The sequence below is a fragment of the Nicotiana tomentosiformis genome, chromosome 4 (genome assembly GCF_000390325.3).
Source record: "Nicotiana tomentosiformis chromosome 4, ASM39032v3, whole genome shotgun sequence".
NCBI classification, from domain to species: domain Eukaryota; kingdom Viridiplantae; phylum Streptophyta; class Magnoliopsida; order Solanales; family Solanaceae; genus Nicotiana; species Nicotiana tomentosiformis.
In genome coordinates, this window is record NC_090815.1 from 117559599 (window position 1) to 117577716 (window position 18118).

Sequence of the window (18118 nt, forward strand, 5' to 3'; positions counted from 1 at the left end):
CCCCACACCAAATTGAGCAACTTAACTACAGATAAATATCTGATTGAAACTTGAGATAGTTTGGTTATGCAGGAGTTGCAAATCCGACCGGCTCATATTTGACTTTGATATGTATGATTGGAGTGTAAAATTGACTTATGCGTGTGGTAGTCTTGCCAGGCAGTACTTTAACATTATTGCAAAAGGGTGTTTAAAGAAGTGTGGTGTCGCTGCAAATGGAGAGTAGAGAGCTTAGTGTGTACAAAGATGCATACAATAAATGGTTGCATTTAGAAGGGAAAAGAGGTCACTTTCAACCTAGATCATTATGGATGCAGTGCCACTCACTTCAAAGGATTGGTAGAGGACCACCATTTATTGGTCTCGTGCGATTGGCCAGACTCTATCCAAGTACAAATCTTGGGAATCTTTTGCCCCTCTCTTTGGGGATTACCATTTTGTCCAAAGGTTTTGCTGATTATTAATCAGTAAAGAGACTTCTTTTGTGATCATATGTTTACTCATTTGTCTCTGCAGTCTTCTGCAACTTAAACAGCACTGAACAAAAAATGTACTTGTTCTTTTGAATGGCAATATGTAGGGTTTGACTTAACTGCTTATGGGATTTAAATGTTAGGTCATAGAAGTAGAGACAAAGGTTTCAAGTCTATATGGGTAAGTGAGTATGTTTTGCTAAGTTGCTTTGGAGATCAACTTTACAGGACCACTACAACCACAGACAACCAAGTATCTTGATGTTATAAGTTATAACCCAGTGACTTTTAATTCTTTTTTTTTTGGAGGTTAACTAAGTCCTTAAGGTCAAGTTATTTTAGGCTATGGCAACTTTAGGTAATTCTTGGTCATTTTCTATATTACTTGCTTATCTCTTGACTTGATTATATAAGCAAAGGAGAAAAAGTAATATAGCTATCACAAACTAGAAAAATGTGAATAAAGTGAACATAAAGTTGTGGTCTTTAAGGGAACATAAAGTTGGTTAAGGATTCATAAGTATGAGCTAACTGCTAAAAAGAGTTTAGTTCTACTTCAGAGTCCTCAGGGATAACACACGCATGCTATGCCCTACATGCTGGGCTAGGGCCACGCAAGTTCTGCATGCTAATACACAACTGGTTGCTTAATTATCCGAAAATCTAACTTTAACATCTTTCTTTGTACGTCTAGACCAACTCGCGTGCACCTCAAAAATAACTTTAACATCCTCATTTAACCTTCAATCAAAATGAAGGACGCCATTTTCAGCTGTTAGATCGATCACAAAAAATAACAGAATATCAGTCCTTGCATCCACGGGAGCCTATCTTATTCTCTGGTACCAAACTCGTTTACTTTTTACTGAAATCATTCATGTCAAAGTCTACTGATCTCAAAATCTATCCCCTTAACCCCCCCCCCCCCCCCCCCCCCACAAAATATATATAAGAAAACAATGGTAAGAAATGTCTCATGAGTTTCCTTCACATACCTCTCACAATCATTTAAAGGCAATAATGTTCATCTTTCTCTCTTTTCAGTTTTATTGTGATTTGAACTAACACTTGCAGCTTACGTTCTTTTCTTTCTCTGCCTTATTACCCTGCCATTATCTTGGAAAAATGGAAGGGGGACTTCCCATGCTAAACTGTCTGTTACAGCAAACACTAAGAAGTCTCTGTACTTGCTCTGACTCTTCTTCTAATGCTTCTAATAAGTGGGTCTATGCTGTCTTCTGGAAGATTCTCCCCAGAAATTATCCTCCACCTAAGTAAGCACAGTAATAATGAAAACCTGGAAATTAATTAATGAACATTGCTATTTATCTAGGAAGAATATATTATATTATTATTATTTTCTTTGTTGCAGATGGGATCATGGAGGAGGCTTGATTGATCGCGCTAAAGGAAACAAGAGAAACTGGTAATGATATAGTACTAGGAGTATTTGTTTTGTGGTTTTTGTGGACTATTTATTGGCATTTCATTTCAGGATTCTTGTTTGGGAAGATGGTTTCTGTGACTTTTATGAATGCGAACGATCCAAAAGGGAATTTGTAAGGATAAAATTTGGTGCTGACATTTTCTTCAAAATGGCTCATGAGGTTTATAATTTTGGTGAAGGGTGAGATATTGTTTTCCTCCTTTTCGCTTTATAACAAGAATAAAACGTCCTCTTAGCAAAGTATTAGACCTTTTTGTTTGTTTTGCAGAGTGGTGGGCAAAGTTGCAGCAGATAATAGTCATAAATGGGTGTTTAAAGATGCCCCAAATGAAAAAGATTCAAGCTTTATTTGCTCATGGAATCTATCCATTGAACCTGTAAGCACCACTAGACCTTAAACTTAAAAAAACTATGGATTCAAAGTATAATATTTGTTTCAACTTTAGTATTTTTCACATATTTATCTATGTTCCGTATTAAAAATAGTGTTCAGTTGAACCCATTGTACAAAGGCTGCATCGGCCTATGTTTCATACCCCCTGCCTTTTCGATCTTTCTGATTTCTGTATTTGGCTTTTTTGGAAGCAACCAAGAGCCTGGGAAGTTCAGTTCAATTCAGGCATTCAGGTAATGAATCCAGTCAATGACAAAATATACTAACTGTTTCATCATTACAGTCATTTCAAATATCTTAATTTAGGAAGTTTTTGTTTTTTTGGCAGACTATCGCGATTATATCTGTTAGGGAAGGAATCATTCAGCTTGGCTCCTTTAATAAGGTTTATCTCTTTAGTATGTTGCTCGGACTTTTCGAAAATATCGCCGCGTGCGCGTCGGATCCTCCAAAGGTAGTGCAATTTCGGAGGATCAGACACGGGTGTGACACGATTTTAGAGAGTCCGTGCAACATAATCTCTTTATTTTTCCTTTTTGGAGGTATTCATATGTTTCATTCACAACTGATTCCACTTATATATACAGGTTGTTGAAGATCTTAATTTAGTAGTAAGCATTCAGAGGAAATTCAGCTACCTCCAAAGTATACCGGGCATTTATGCAATTCAAAGACCATATTTGCCAATTCAACATCCATACACTTACAAGCCAAAAGATACCACTTTAGTTAACGCGACGGATCATCAAATGGATGATAAAAACCAGTTAATTGGCCCGAAAAGACTTCAGGGTGAACGATTACAAGAGTTTCCAGTTAAGGCCATAAACATAGGTTATAATAGCCCACAAGGCATGGCTAGTCTACCTTTATGGTCAATTCCTTCTCTTTTGCCTTCAATGCCTAGTAACGTTGGCGCTTTTCTTTCTAAAGCGCCATCTAGTTATGCCAATGCAGTACATGACAGTATTTTTCATGACGGAGTTATGAGGATGACCGATACAAGCCAGAACATCAAGGTTGATGGATTGGATCATTTAAAGTTTGAGGCAGCCGAGGAAGATGACAAATTTTCCTTAGACCATACAATGAGTCAGTGATTAATGAGAATGAGAAGAAATTGCGGCTTCCTGTTATATCTGCAGTTAAGTTGGCTCCAGTTTATTATATCTGCATAGTGTCTTAAGTACATAAGAGGCATTGTATTAAGTAATAGGGACCTGTTGCTGGTTGTTAGCTTAACTTGTTGGTGAAGTTCTGAATACTTGATTGTATGATAATGACATAGTAATCTTTAGCAATTTGTTCTCTTCATATTATTTATTGGATATACATTTTCTGAAAAACATGTACATAATGTTAGGATTTACTTGTATGTTGACCATAGATTTAGACTTGGATCTTAGTTGTTGTGGACTTGGTAGTTTGATCTACTTTGCCTGTAGCTAAAGGAGGTAGAATAGCAACACAACCGAAGATTGTAATATCAATTGAGCCAAACAACTAGAGTAAATGAATCGACCCAAACAAAACAACAACAAACCCAGTATAATCCCACCAGTGGGGTCTGGGGAGGATAGTATGTACGCGGACCTTACCCCTACCTTGAAGGTAGAGAGGTTATTTCCGGTAGAACCCCGTCTCAAGGAAAATCAACCCAAACATAAAATGCAAAAAATCTAGTAAACCACAAAGTAAAGTTTTTCTTACTCTTAACTAACCAAAATTATGCCAGAATTGGTGGAACTAACTAACTGTGACTGCAAGAGTTTAGCATAGAAGGAAAATGTCAATGCATTCTCACTGAATGTGATGATTTTAAGAAGGAAAAAAATGGATATGGTCCAGTAACTCTTTTTACGTAAGACTAAGAGTCATTCTGGACCAGTTTCTCAGGTTCTAAAGTAATGTAGGGGAGGAAATTATTGTCCTTTGACAGAGTTCCCTAATAAAGGAGTTGGCAACTAGTGTCCTATTCATGAATTTAGTACATATCACATCACTGGTTAGATCAGCTCGATGTTGATCTCTTGCCTACTTGTTTCCCACTTTTCTAATTGCAAACAAAGTTGTACCAATATTAAGAAAAATAGGAGCAGCATTGGACCAATGTATTCACTAATTCCTTAACACCACCTAACTTTTCTTTTTTGGATTTTAAACTTTATATACAATGACAGTGTAAAGAATTTTTACACTTTTGGTATAGTTTAACATGTGATAGCGCTACTTTTAGCAGGTTGCTATTTAATAAGTAATATTTATAGTTGATATTTGCCTGTAATTAAGCTACTAATGCTTTCATTAGGATAGATTGTTAACATTACACCTTTAAAGGTGTAACTCTTCCCCGGACCCTATATAAATGCGGCTTTTTTTATTTGTCTCCAACCTCTAACTAAAACAGCAAAAGGCAGAGCAGCACAATTAGTAAAGGCAAGGTTCAAGATTCTACATTTAGGAAGTAATTATGGACTATGAGTGCTAATATTGGAAAGCGAAAGAATGAAAAGTTGGCCGACAAAACAAAGTAAGTTTGAGGATCCAAGCTGTAACACAAAGACAGTGGATATCTCATCCGACAGAATGGATGGTTCCTAATCTTGAAACTCTGATATTTTTTCTTTTCGATATTTGGGGACAAGATGCTCTAAGTTTTCCAAGAAAATGTGAGTAGTGACTTAGTGATACCTGTTATACTACATCAAATGGTCCCTATATTACGGAAACGTTACTCAACTTTGGTAATTTCGGTTCAAAATGAATATAAGTATTTTCAAATAAGAAATAATCCGATCTTATGACTATAATATAAAGATTCAATTAAGTATATTATTTTTCAAGAAGCAATCGTCATCACCGGTGAAAGTTGAATGGTGCGATCTGATATGAAAGTGATGGAAAAAAATAAAATACAATATATCTAATTTTGTGAATTTATAATGATTGTTGTGTTCTGCATACTAGATTTTCTATGTTCGTATGTAACTTTTCAATTGCGAATAAATACAAGTAGCGAAAAGCAAGATGATTTATGTAGTACCAAAATGAACAATTTAATCATCGGACTAGTTTAAAAAGAATTTCTTTTGAATAACAAAAACCAACTTAAGGGTTGAAGGAAGAAGTAAGTCGATAGACTAGTACATCATATGATAAATCTTTGTTAGAATTATTTTTAGCAGATGCAAATTTGGCTCTGAGAAATGCCTCAGCCATCATATTACCAAGTTTGACTTGGCCTTGGGTTGTGAGATGAATGCCATCCGAATTCAGTGGTAGACCCTTAGCGTCAACCTTTATTACATTTGGGAGATCAATATCAAATTGTGCTTCTCTCACTACATCTACAAATTCTCCTACAAACGGTTGTTTAGGATGGTGTAGAACAACCTGCAAAAAAATAAAATAGAAAAAGAGAGACTTTAACTTCTGTATGTTGATAATGTATAACTAGAAATTGTATACTAATCATAATTTGTATTAAAGAAATGTTGTAAACAACCTAATATAACCGGTCGAAATACAATGATAGTGTAAAAATTATTCACCTTGTTATTGTATATAAAATTTAAATAAAAAAAGAAATTGCAGTTGTTTTACGACAATATAATCTCAGAAGTGGGGTCTGGGGAGGGTAGAGTATACTTAGACCTTACCCCTATCTTTGTGAGGGTAGAAAGGTTATTGCCGATAGACCCTCGGTACAAAAAAGATGAGAAAGAAGCAATAACAGCAAGCAGTACCTACAACACAACACTAGATAAACCGAAGCGAAAGAGACAAATTGAAATTGTTTTGATTGAGTTAAAGTTCCTCACATTGACAATGTATATGTTTTTAACAGCATCAGGTGAAATTGACTAACAACAATAGGTAACTCTTCATATATGTGGTAGTTGGAAAAATAGAGTAAGAACATGTTATATCCAACTAAATTATATTAGTAACGTAATCAATTTTACACTACTAGTATATATAACTTAAATCCATTTTGATTAAGGTTTATTATCTTATGCAAAAATCACTTGAAAGAGAACACAACAAAAACATGAAACTGTAAATCAAACAATAAAAGAGTGAAAGCAATTAAGGATTTTATATATAGTTAATTACCACCACCCCAACAACAACAACAACAACCCAGTGAAATCTCACTAGTGGAGTTTGAGAAGGGTAGTGTGTACGCCAGCCTTACCCCTACCCCTCGGGGTAGGGAGACTATTTCCGATAGACCCTCGGCTCAAGAAGACGAAAAAGTATATAGTTGATTACCACAACAACAGGAAGTAGAGGAGAATTCAATTCAGTACGTAGGTCTTGAACAAACTTCTCAAATTTGGATTTGTAATATTTAGCAGTGTATTTGTCCTTTGAATCACTCTCACCATGATACCACAGAAGTGCTCTAAGTGTTCCTCCATCTCTAAGAGAAATCTTAACCCTGTTATCAATTGTTCATAGGGCAAATTTCCAGGAACCCAAGCATGAATTCCAGTCCCAGACCTAGAACATGGCACTAAACCAATAGCTCCAAAATTTGGAACTTTTTTTAGAATTGCATTAGCAAAAGCCATACCAGGACCAACTCCACAATTAGAAAGACAATCAACTCCATAATTAAGGGGTTCATGTGCTATTTCCCACTTTGTATTCACTCTAAATCGAAGAATATTATCTGGATTTGGTTGGGATTCAATAGGTACAATACCATCCCAATAACCGTAGCTTACTCCACCTTGACCTGCCATATTGCTTTGACCTGCTAATATAAATATTTGTTTGTTTAATCTGTCAGTGTTCCTACTCGTAATTAGACGATGATCCTTGTCTTTACTACTCATCCTACGTAAGTAAATCAGAACCAAAATAAACATCAAGATTAACAACATTTCTTCGGTTGCATTTTGTAACTTGTTGCACTTGAACAGCATCTTAATTAATTCCCCCACTTAGTTTCTCCTGTTGTCCCAGAGCTGTTACTTCTTCACTTCTTGTGGTACAAAAATCAAGAATCTTTAGATATTCCAAATATCCATAATCAAAGAAAAAGTAAGTACTAGCAAAATACTAAATAGAAATGATTATGTTGGGCTCGTATGTCATTGGTTACAATGAATAAACAATGACTCTTTTCTTTCTCTAGAATTACTTTCCATATTTCTGTCAATTTCCATTCTTTCTCTGTTTACATGAATTGGAACAACCTGATGTATTAACATGAATTTCATGCTAAGTAACAATATCAATGACATTTAAGAAGAGGGATATTTTTCTAGCCCTCTTTTTCTTTTCCAGTGTGCGCGCATTATTGCGGGAAATTTTTTTTATCACCTGAAATTAAATGCATTTATTTTTGTTTCTATACTGAGCTTGAGTACATGAACCATGAAATTTTAAGAAAATGCGCGATTCTTCCTATTTTAGACCTAGTACGTTGAATGTAAATTGTTTATGAGGCTGTGGAACTGAAATTTATAGTATTGTATTAGATTTTAGAAAGAAATAGGCTTTGCTCGTTCATACTTCACACGATAATTACCAAAAATGAATAAACTTTAATTTCCTTAGCTCAAATGAATAACTTCTCGGTCCATCTGTACATGTTTATTGAAGATTGCGTTGTAGTTGAATTTCGGTGAAAAGTTTTTGCATCGACGAATTTTAGTCAAAATTTTGAGAAAAACAGCTACAAGATAGAATCTGTATAGTGCTGATCAACGCTGAGAGAATGTAACGAATTTTCTGTACTATATCAATAGCCGAAAAACATGTTTAATTCTCAAATATGTTACTTTTTACAGCAGTTAAGAGTTGAAAAATTAAAGGTTGAATGTACTGATCACTTTTGCTTGCATTAGTTCATTAGTTTATGTTGATTAAACTGTCTTGGCAAAGGTGAATTCTAAATTAATATAAGGTGCACATTGAACTGTTGGAAATCAGATCGATATGTCCATGCACACATAGCAATCCATTTTTCAGAAGAAGCGGATGTTACGTTGAGGAAGAGGCAAATCCGAAAATAAAGAAGATATATAAAGAATACCAATTTTAACGTAGAAAACCCTTCAAATCGTAGGTAAAAATTACGGGATCACCAAGATCCAAAAAGTTTTACCATAACAATAAGAGAGTTACAAAAGTTCTCCAAATTGGCTACACAACAAGGGCCAAATACGGAGCAACAATAGCAACAACAAATCAATTGAAGAAAGATAAGAAGTCACAAAAACGGAACTGCTGTTAGAGGCTCAAAATCGGATGCTACAGGCCACCACATACGATCTCCGCCGTTTAAATCAAAGATCAAGATGTTAGGAACACTCAGTAAATATTTCAGCCAGATCAACGGTTAACAAATCGAAAAACGTAATTTGAGATTGAATGGTCGGAACAAAATCTGCAATAAAACAAACACTTTTTTCACTTATAACTTTAAGATCATAAAGAGACCAATTAGTCACCCTTAACCCATCGATGGCGGGAAGTCAACGACTACTTAGATATGTAAATGATATTAGCAGGGCCTTGCTTGTTTTCGTCCCCGCAACTTCATTTTGCCGTGGAGGCTATGATGGATTATTCCTATCTTCATAAAAGAAGGTAATAACTTATCGAAGCATTAACATATTTTTTTCAGTCACGTAAGCCTTTAGTTCCACAGTATCTCAATAGAATTTCTACCATCCGCACAATTACGATCTCTGAACCTTTCACGGTCTTCTAATGTGTTACCCAAATAATATCCGAAAATAGTAATTTAATGTGGGCGAAATTTCTAGGAAAAAAAGGGGATGAAATTCGGCCACCATCTTCTCTCCTTTTTTTGTCCAAACATATTTTGACCATAACCGATAAAGATGCACTGTTAAGTTTCGACATCCAGTTTCAATCTCAGGTGATCATAAGAAACATCTTTGGCAAACCAAACTCTATCTGGGATATCACCATCCAAAGCAACAGTAGCAGACAAATTGATAACATAAGCAACATTGTTAAGTGTTTCCGCCCAAAATGTATTTGGAAGTTTTGCCTCTGAAAGCAAGCATCCAACTCTCTCAACTAGAGTTCTATTCATCCTCTCTGCCAAACCATTCAATTGAGACATCTTGGGAGGAGTTTTCTGATGAAGAATTCCTTGTTCTTTGCAATAGTTAGCAAATGTACCACAATATTCACCACCATTATCAGTGCACATGCATTTTAATTTCTTCCATGCTTGTCTCTCAGCTAAGGCCTGAAATTCCTCAAACATGCAAGTGCTTGATCTTTGGATTTCAAAGGATACACCCAGCCACCTTTTGACTTTACTTTAAAAGGACCACACAAATGAGAGTGTACTAGCTCCAATAATTCGGGCTTTCTTAAAAGAGGATGACTATAAAAGGAAACCCTTTTCTATTTGCCAGCTAAACAATGGATACACCTTTTCAGCTTTGCTTGTTTTACTCTAGAAAGCAAACTTTTCTTAGCCAAACACGTAATCTCCCTCTCGCTCATATGACTCAATATCCTGTGCCATAATTCTGATAAAGTGTCACTTTCCACGAGATTTATGGAGTAATTAAGAATAGAGTTTTATGTCACATATAATTGAGAAGACTTGACTCCTCGAGCCACTACTAATGAGCCTTTGGTGAGCTTTCATTGGCCATTAAAGTCTAAAGAGGCATTATGGTAACCTTCATCGTTTAATCTTCCTACGGTGATCAAATTGAAAGGAAATTCTGGAGCATGCTTGACATTTTGAAGAACTAACGCTGAACAATTATTAGTTTTCAAACAAATTGTGCCAACACCAAACACCTTAACTTCACTGGCATTGCCCATCTTCAACACTTCGAATCAAAATGAGTATAAGATGAGAAAAAGTCTTTTCTTAGTGTGACATGTGAGATAGCTCCAGAATCTACTATCCAGCTCATCTCATGGGATACCAAATTGATGATGTTTTTATCATAAGCAAAAAGAAGGTCATCTCGAACAATAGCAATAACATTGTTCTAATTATTTTCAACTTTCTTTCCTTCTCTAATGTCTTGCTTCAACTTGTGGAATAACCTTTTGATATGCCCTTTCTTGCCACAGTGGTTGCACGTAATATTATGGTATTTAGACCTTAACTTACTTCTGCTTTTACCACTATTCCTCGAACCTCTTATTTTATATCTCCCCCGGTCTTCTGTAATCAAGATATCTGCTTGTGAGGACGAACCCTGAGATTTTCTCCTTACTTCCTCATTCAATACACCACTTTTGACCTATTTCATCACCTCCTTACCACTAGGAGCTGAATTTGTCAAAGAAACACGAAGAGTTTCCCAAGAATCTGGCAGAATATTAAGGAGCCAAAGTGTATCTCATTATTAAAATTAACTTCCATTCTAGACAGCTGATCAAGGACACCCTGAAAATCATTTATATGATCAAGGATAGGACCACCTTCCTTGTATTTAAAGGTCATCAATTGCTTTAGTAGGAATAATTTGTTGTTCTTAGTTTTTGAAGCCTAAAGAGTTTCTAGATTTTTCCACAACGATCTCGCATGTGTCTCATTCACAATATGGTTGTGAACATTGTCTTTAACACATTGTCGTATATATCCACATACTTGCTGGTGTTTGAAATCCTAATCTTCATTAGATATATTTTCGGGTTAATGAGCTGCAAAAATGGGTAGATGTGTCTTCTTCAAGAACAATAAATCTTTCATCTTGCTTCTCCAAATATTATAATTGATTATATTTAAATATATCATCTTTCTCATATTCGCCTCCATTCCGTGAAAACCCGGATAAATAACCAAGGTTCTGATACCACTTGTTAGGAACGCAAAAAACTAGCAGAGCACTAAATACAGAATAATACACTATCTTGAATTCAAAGAAGAAAAATAACGAGGAGTGCTTGTGTTAAGTCTCGAAGCCAAGTAATCTTATAAGGGGGGAAGTAAATGCAGCATGCTAAACTAGCAGAGCAGTCCAATTTTTATGTTTTACGGGGTACATTAAAATTATTTAAGAGGTCCTTGATATATATACAAATATACATACACGATTTTTGCCGAAGCAAACGGGTTCCGGTGACCCCTCTACTCCCCATGTAGGCCCGCCTCTGGTTATAAGTTGTATCTACCAATTTGATAGTTCTTGTAGTCTATTTTTCCTTAACATTATCATCACCGATTGTATAAAGAAATTTTAAAAGGAAGAGGAAAAATTTGAGTTTAATCACTCAGCTCTTGAAAAGTCCTTAAAAATCTATCCCAATTTTATGCTCATGTAAAAGCAACTATTCGAAATCATTAAGAAGCCATTATAAGAATAAACTCAAGGTAAAAAACAGACTCAAAAATAAAATCTTCATAATAAAGAATTGGAAGAGAGCGAGAATTTTACAATTTGTCTCTCTACACATTTATAAAGAGTGAAGTAAGTAGTAGCCTATGGTAGAAAGACAAGAAAATCCAGATGTTTAACCACAAAATAAGATTCTCGGTCAAGAAATTTCGTACTTTCTTAATTATATGAAAGGAAATAAACGTGACAAGAAATATGGAAATAATTGATTGAAAACAAAAGAAAGTAATTGTATTCCAGTAAGAATCAAAACGTGCCTTTACAAGTAAAATTCTCTTCCCTTATATAGGGGTTTACAAATATAATATTTCATTCCTTTTATGTCTAAGTCATTATGAGCATTAATGACATTAAATAAACCATTATAATTGGCGATCGTAATTATCCATAAAGATTCTGTAACGGTTCCGATTCTTTTTCCTTATTAATTGGAGGTTCGTGAATATTCTCTTTTTATTGTCTTGATTCATTTCATCTGTGTCTCTTCATTGAACAATTTAGGCTCGAGCAACTGCGTCCTTTCATCTCGTGAGTGATTTTTTCGTACCTCTTGTAACCCGTACATCTTTTAATTATTACACTCCAGTTGTCATCTTCTTAGTGATCTACGTACCATGCCCTGTCAGCCATATATAATTCCACGTGTATTATTTATTTTTTACCAATACAGATAGTCCCCCCCACTTACCGAATATTCTGCAATTGAATATTTGGGAAGTGATACGTATTTATGGCGGGAATTTTTTGCCGCCGTTTTCCATATATCATTGCGTTTTCTTCAGAACCAACGCGTCGTATGTCACTTCCATTTAATGTATGTGCCACGTGGCCTTCGTCGATTGGGTCTGCGACTCTTCAGCAGTTTTTAGGGCTTTTTTGCGATTGTGTCAGTCACGAAGTGACTATTTCATTATGACGTTTCTATCATGACTTACTTTACATGACGGTTGTTTTTTCTTATAAATACCCCATGTGCTTTTAGTTTCACGAAACCTTCAATCAATAGTGTTCTTCTTGTTTAATCGTTCTTGTTCTTCAACACACATTATTTTCTTTTATAACCATGTCTTCATCAAACCCCGATCCTCGTAGAGTAGTAATTGTAGATGAACTTCCCCCTTCTACTACTCCTGTTAGGAGTAGAAGAGGTAGTAGATTACGTAGTTTAGGATCAATATCTATTCATGGTTCTACTTCACAAACATTGTTACTCCTTATTCTTCTAGGACTAGGTCTTCTTCAACCCATAGATCTTATACTAGAAATAGGGAATTAAGTGAACCCATTCGAGAACCAACAGTTGATGAAATCGTTCCTCAAGAATTTTCTTTCTCTACTGATCATGAATCGATTAGGAACCAAGTTACTTCTATGACTTCCCATGATTGTGCCGATGTCTATCCTTCCCAAATTACTAATGGCTTGATTTCTCTTGTGCGAAGAGAATGCCACTGGAAATTTAATTTTTTAGTTTTAGTTCCTGGCTCAAACCAAAGGATAACTTCGTACCAGGTTGGTTATTATTTTGTTTACACATATCCTTTTACCTTAGGTTTCAGACCACCTATTGACCCAGCGATCATAGAATTTTGTCGTTTCTTTAATGTTTGCTTAGGACAAATTGGTCCTATTGTATGGAAAGTTGTTGCATGTCTACGATACCTATCTAATTTGGCTTCCTTACCCTTTACCGTTCAACACTTACTTCATCTTTATTCCCCTAGGTTGTTTCATTCAGGGGTCTTTACTCTCGTGGCCAGAAGCAAAAGGGTTTTGGTTAGCCCTGAAGATGATAGAGATCGTCACTGGTATGCCTGTTTCGTTGCTGCTCCCACAAGTGATTTGGTGGGTGGGGAGAACATGCCTTTTCCAGAAAAGTGAAATTTTGCACGTAAGTTTTTTTTTAAGTATCTCTCTTCTTCTTTTATGAGGGAAGAAGAAACTTACGATCTCGTGGCTTTTTTTCTTTTCTTTTTAGCAACCATGGAAGTTTTTGAAGAAATGCCAAACTTCCGTGCTTGGGTAGAGAAATTATTGTCGGTTGCTCCTATGGAATGAAGGTCTTGGAAATACTTTTCTTATAGATTTGGTTGGAAAGTCAAGACTCATGGTATCCTTTTCTTTAATTTTCCTCCTTTCTTTTGTATTTACTTGGAGGTTACTAACCTTTTCCTCTGCTAGGGTTTCTCATTCGAGGTGTCAGTGCCACATCTATTACTTCATCAAGACTCTCTTTGTCCCTTGCTCAAGAGATGATTTTAAATTCTTCATCAAAGAGAAAATCGAAGGAAGCTCATGGCTCGGAGGGTGAAGAGGAACAAGAAGAGGGTCCTTTAGTGCGCAGACCTCGGGCTAGGAGGCGCGTTATTTCGGATGATAAAACCACCCCTACTTTAGTGAGTTCTGATGAAGAGATGAATATTACTCCTCGTGACTCTACCAATCAATTGTTTTCACGTGGTTTTGATAGTGAAGATTTTGGTCCTGTTTTCGAAGAAGTACCCCTTTCCTCTTTTCCAGTGTCAATTCCTATTGATTCTCAGATTTTCGCTCCTGTTGTTGCTGCTACTACTCCTCATGTGCCTCTTTTCACTTCCTCAATTGTCCTTATTGCTACCACTTCTCATGTTGAAGTTGGTACTTCAAGTAACAATAGTATGATAAAAAAAGTTACCATAGAAGTCCCCGAAGATGGTAATCTTTTTAAAAAATCTGGTCAAGCCGATGTATGGCTAAAACCTCTACTTGGCCCAGTTGAGAAGTCGAAGTTGGAAAGCCATAATTTCTTGACGTGGATGAATGATATTGTTCATTCATCTTTGAAGGTACAAGTCTGAGCTCTTTCCTTTATTTTTCTCGCGATTTTTTATCTTTATTTGATAATCACTTCTTCTTTTTCTTTTGTAGATCAACTTGATAGGCACTGAGCTTATTAAGAGAATTGCCCACACCGAACAACTAGTCAACGATTATCGTACGGGAGGCAGACAACTGGAAGGAACAATACGAGGGTCTTCAGTTGGAGAAAGAAGTTTTAGATGAGAAGAAGTGTGCTTTGGAACAGCAAGTAAGAGTGATGGCGGCAGAATTGGCAATTGAAAAAGCCTCTTCCAATGAAGTTGGCAAAGATAAAGACATCCTTGAGTCTTCATTTGCAGAGCAACTTTCCAAAACTACCGAAGAGATTAGGGGTTTGAAAAAACTCCTTAATCAGAAGGAGACCTATGTCAGGGAGCTTGTTCAAACACTCACTCAGGCTCAAGAAGACCTCCTTACCTCTACTGATAAGGTCCAGTTCTTAGAGAGATCCCTCGCCCCTTTGAAGGCTTCTTATGATGCCTCTTTGACTGAAAGAGAAGAGTTGAAGGCTGAAATTGAGCAATGGACGAAGGAATACGAGGCTCTCGAAGATAAATCAACTTTTGACGTAAGCTGGTCTTTTCTGAACACGCGTCTCGAGACTTTGATGGAGGCTAGCAAGGAAGGTTTTGACTTGAATGCTGAGATTGTATAGGCTAAGGAAACTATTGAAAAAACTCAGCAAAGTCAGAATTTTTCCTCACTTAAGGTCGGAGTTCCCGAAGGTGATGAACTTACTCCTGGTGAAGTTGGTGTTCAAGCCTCTTCTGCTCAAGTCGAATCTTCTCCCACTGTTGATGATGCCATATTGGATTCTGCCTCTCCCGCTGCTGATACTGTTGCTTTGGATTCTGACCCGTAGTGTTCTTAGTTTGTTTCTTGAACTTTTGATGGGAAGTTTATTTTGTTTGTTTTTGTTTTTTATTTTTGGAATGATTGGCTAGTTTTTACCCCCGATCCGTTTTGGGTTCTGTAATCAAACTAATACCTTGGTTTTAACTAAGTTTATGCTTAGTTTTAGCAAGGTTTATTATATAATATTTCGTTTGAGTTTATGTTTTACTCTTTGACTTGCATTTTAAAAATGCTTTAGTATTTCGTGATTTTGGTATAGACATGAATTTTATAAAAGAGGGCCCTTTTATAAACGACACTAATGAAGAAGACGTCTCAACTTCATATTGGCGTAAGTATATGAAAGAAGTAGGAAAATACATGTTTCGAAGAGATTTCTTGATTAATTTGAGGAAGTTTCATATTTTGAACTTTCAAATTATATAACACTTTACATGTATTCAAGTAACGTTTTGTACAACATCTACAACTCTTTCATAATTGTTTTCCTTATAACAGATTTCATAAAATTCTAGGGTATATTTTGCAACCCATGACTAATCATTGCCCTTAACCTAATTACTTGTAGGATCTTGTAATTTACATCTGCGAGTTTACACTTTATCAAAGCTTATTACAAAGGTTTTTGAATCAGGCTTGTTTTTTGGCTCTTGATTAGCTCTTGATTTTTGATTTTTGGGTTGATCCAGGCTTGACTTGAATTCTGACTCTTTTAGTCTTCTTTAGTCTTCTTTGACTTTAAGTCTTCTTTGTCTTCCATAGTCCCCCAAGTGTTAGAGCTTTGAAGTATGAAATCTCGAGCACTTAATTATTCCTTCCATGTGGTCCATTTCCTGAAAAGGAAAATACATACGGGACTCGGAGGTATATTTTTAGATGATGACTGCTTAACCCTTTTTATTTCCATCAGAAAGGTTGTAACCCATACCGGAAATAATTTTGTATCCCGCGTGTCTTTCAGGTCTAATATTATCATTTGGTGTGGGCTAGCTTTTTGCCTATCATCTAAAATTGTTAGTATAATTTAACTGAACAAAATAAAATTGTAGTTAAGTGATACCTGACCGTGGGTATTTCCCTTGCTTAGAAATAATATTTCTTCAAATGAACAACATTCCAATTCGAAGGTAACACCTTGCCGTCCATGGTTTCTAATTCATAAGCACCTTTCCTAGCGATACCTCGAACCTTATAAGGACCTTCCCAATTTGAGTTCAACTTTCCTGCTCCAGCTGTTTTTGTTGATTGAAAAACCTTTTTGAGAACGAAGTCCCCAATCTTGAAGTATATGAGATGAGCCTTCCTATTGTAGTATCGTTCAATGGTTTGCTTATGTGATGCCATCCTTATTAGAGTTTCTTCTCTTCTTTGCTAGAGTAAATCCAAGTTCATTCTTAACTCTTCATCATTTGATTCTTCTGTTGCTTGTGTGAATCTCGTACTTGGCTCTCCTATTTAAACTGGGATTAAGGCTTCTGAACCATAAACAAGTGAAAATGATGTTTCTCCCATGCCTGTCTTTGCTGTTGTTCGATAAGCCCATAATACTCCTGGTAACACCTTGGGCCAATTGCCTTTTGATTCTTCTAATCTTTTCTTCAAATTATTAATAATAATCTTGTTTGTTGACTCAGCTTGTCCATTTTCCACGGGATGATAAGGTGCGGAAGTTACTCGTTTGATTTGCCAACTTTGAAATTTTTTTTGACTTTCGAGCCTATAAACTGCGGGCCATCATCCACCACCCACCCAACCAACTCGGGGTGGGGGTCAAGAAGCTAAGGGTCGCCCAAGAGGGGGAAGCCGATCAAGTGGCAGGCAGGCTCGATTCTATGCTTTTCCTGCCAGGCCAGATGTTGTTGCCTCAGATGCATTGATCACATGTATTGTTTCAGTGTGCCACAAAGAGGCTTCTATATTATTTGACCCTAGTTCCACTTATTCATATATATCATCGTATTTTTCTCATTATCTGGATATTCCCTGTGAGTCCTTAGTTTCACCTGTTTGTGTATCTACACCGATGGGCGATATTATTACTGTGGATCGTGTGTATCGGTCGTGTATGGTAACTGTTGGGGAACTAGAGACTAAAGTTGATCTCTTATTACTCGGTATGGTTGATTTCGATGTAATCCTAGGTATGGATTGGTTGTCTCCATGTCATGCTATTCTGGACTGTCACTCAAAAATCGTGACGTTAATGATGCCGAGGTTGCCAAAGGTTGAATGAAGGGGTTCTCTAGATCTTGTTCCTAGCAGGGTAATGTCTTATTTGAAGGCCCAACGTATGGTTGGAAAGGGATGCTTGTCATATTTGGCCTTTGTGAGAGATGTTGATGCAGATACTCTTATTATTAATTCAGTACCAGTCATGCGAGACTTTCCGGATATATTTCCTACAGACCTGCCGGGTATGCCGCCCGACAAGGATATTGATTTCGGTATTGACTTGGTGCAGGGCAATCATCCCATTTCTATTTCTCTGTATTGTATGGAACCAACTGAGTTAAAAGAATTGAAAGAGCAACTTCAGAAACTCCTTGAAAAAAGGGTTTATTAGGCCTAGTGTGTCTCCTTGGGGTGCACTGGTTCTGTTTGTGAAAAAAAAGATGGTACTATGCAGATGTGTATTGATTATAGGCAGTTGAAAAAAGTTACAATCAAGAATAAATATCCATTGCCGTGTATTGATGACTTATTTGACCAGCTTCAGGGAGCGAGGGTG

General features: G+C 36.3%; 2 protein-coding genes across 2 annotated transcripts; one reads left to right on the forward strand and one right to left on the reverse strand.

Moving 5' to 3' along the window:
* The first annotated feature begins 1237 nt into the window (after positions 1-1237).
* LOC104094059 (protein RICE SALT SENSITIVE 3-like) lies at positions 1238-3660 on the forward strand. The gene is made up of 7 exons (XM_033655598.2): positions 1238-1747; positions 1846-1899; positions 1969-2100; positions 2189-2297; positions 2506-2547; positions 2643-2699; positions 2902-3660. Exons 1-7 carry the CDS (start codon positions 1599-1601, stop codon positions 3412-3414), a joined length of 1056 nt encoding a protein of 351 aa, XP_033511489.1. The 5' UTR covers positions 1238-1598; the 3' UTR covers positions 3415-3660.
* Positions 3661-5422: 1762 nt separating this feature from the next.
* LOC104094068 (probable carbohydrate esterase At4g34215) lies at positions 5423-7158 on the reverse strand. The gene is made up of 3 exons (XM_070201660.1): positions 6821-7158; positions 6590-6758; positions 5423-5707 (listed from the first exon to the last, which is right to left on the reverse strand). The coding sequence occupies exons 1-3, from the start codon at positions 7156-7158 to the stop codon at positions 5423-5425; spliced, it is 792 nt and encodes a 263-aa protein (XP_070057761.1).
* Positions 7159-18118: the final 10960 nt, after the last annotated feature.

Excerpts from the sequence above, each read along its gene's own strand:
- LOC104094059 (XM_033655598.2), top strand. The coding sequence starts at position 1,599 with ATGGAAGGGGGACTTCCCATGCTAAACTGTCTGTTACAGCAAACACTA. Across the intron at positions 1,900-1,968 it reads AAAGGAAACAAGAGAAACTG|GATTCTTGTTTGGGAAGATG; the intron begins GTAATGATATAG and ends ATTTCATTTCAG. Across the intron at positions 2,548-2,642 it reads AGTTCAATTCAGGCATTCAG|ACTATCGCGATTATATCTGT; the intron begins GTAATGAATCCA and ends TTTTTTTGGCAG.
- LOC104094068 (XM_070201660.1), bottom strand. The coding sequence starts at position 7,158 with ATGAGTAGTAAAGACAAGGATCATCGTCTAATTACGAGTAGGAACACT. Across the intron at positions 6,759-6,820 it reads GGTTTAGTGCCATGTTCTAG|GGTTAAGATTTCTCTTAGAG; the intron begins GTCTGGGACTGG and ends AATTGATAACAG. Across the intron at positions 5,708-6,589 it reads CTCTACTTCCTGTTGTTGTG|GTTGTTCTACACCATCCTAA; the intron begins GTAATCAACTAT and ends ATTTTTTTGCAG.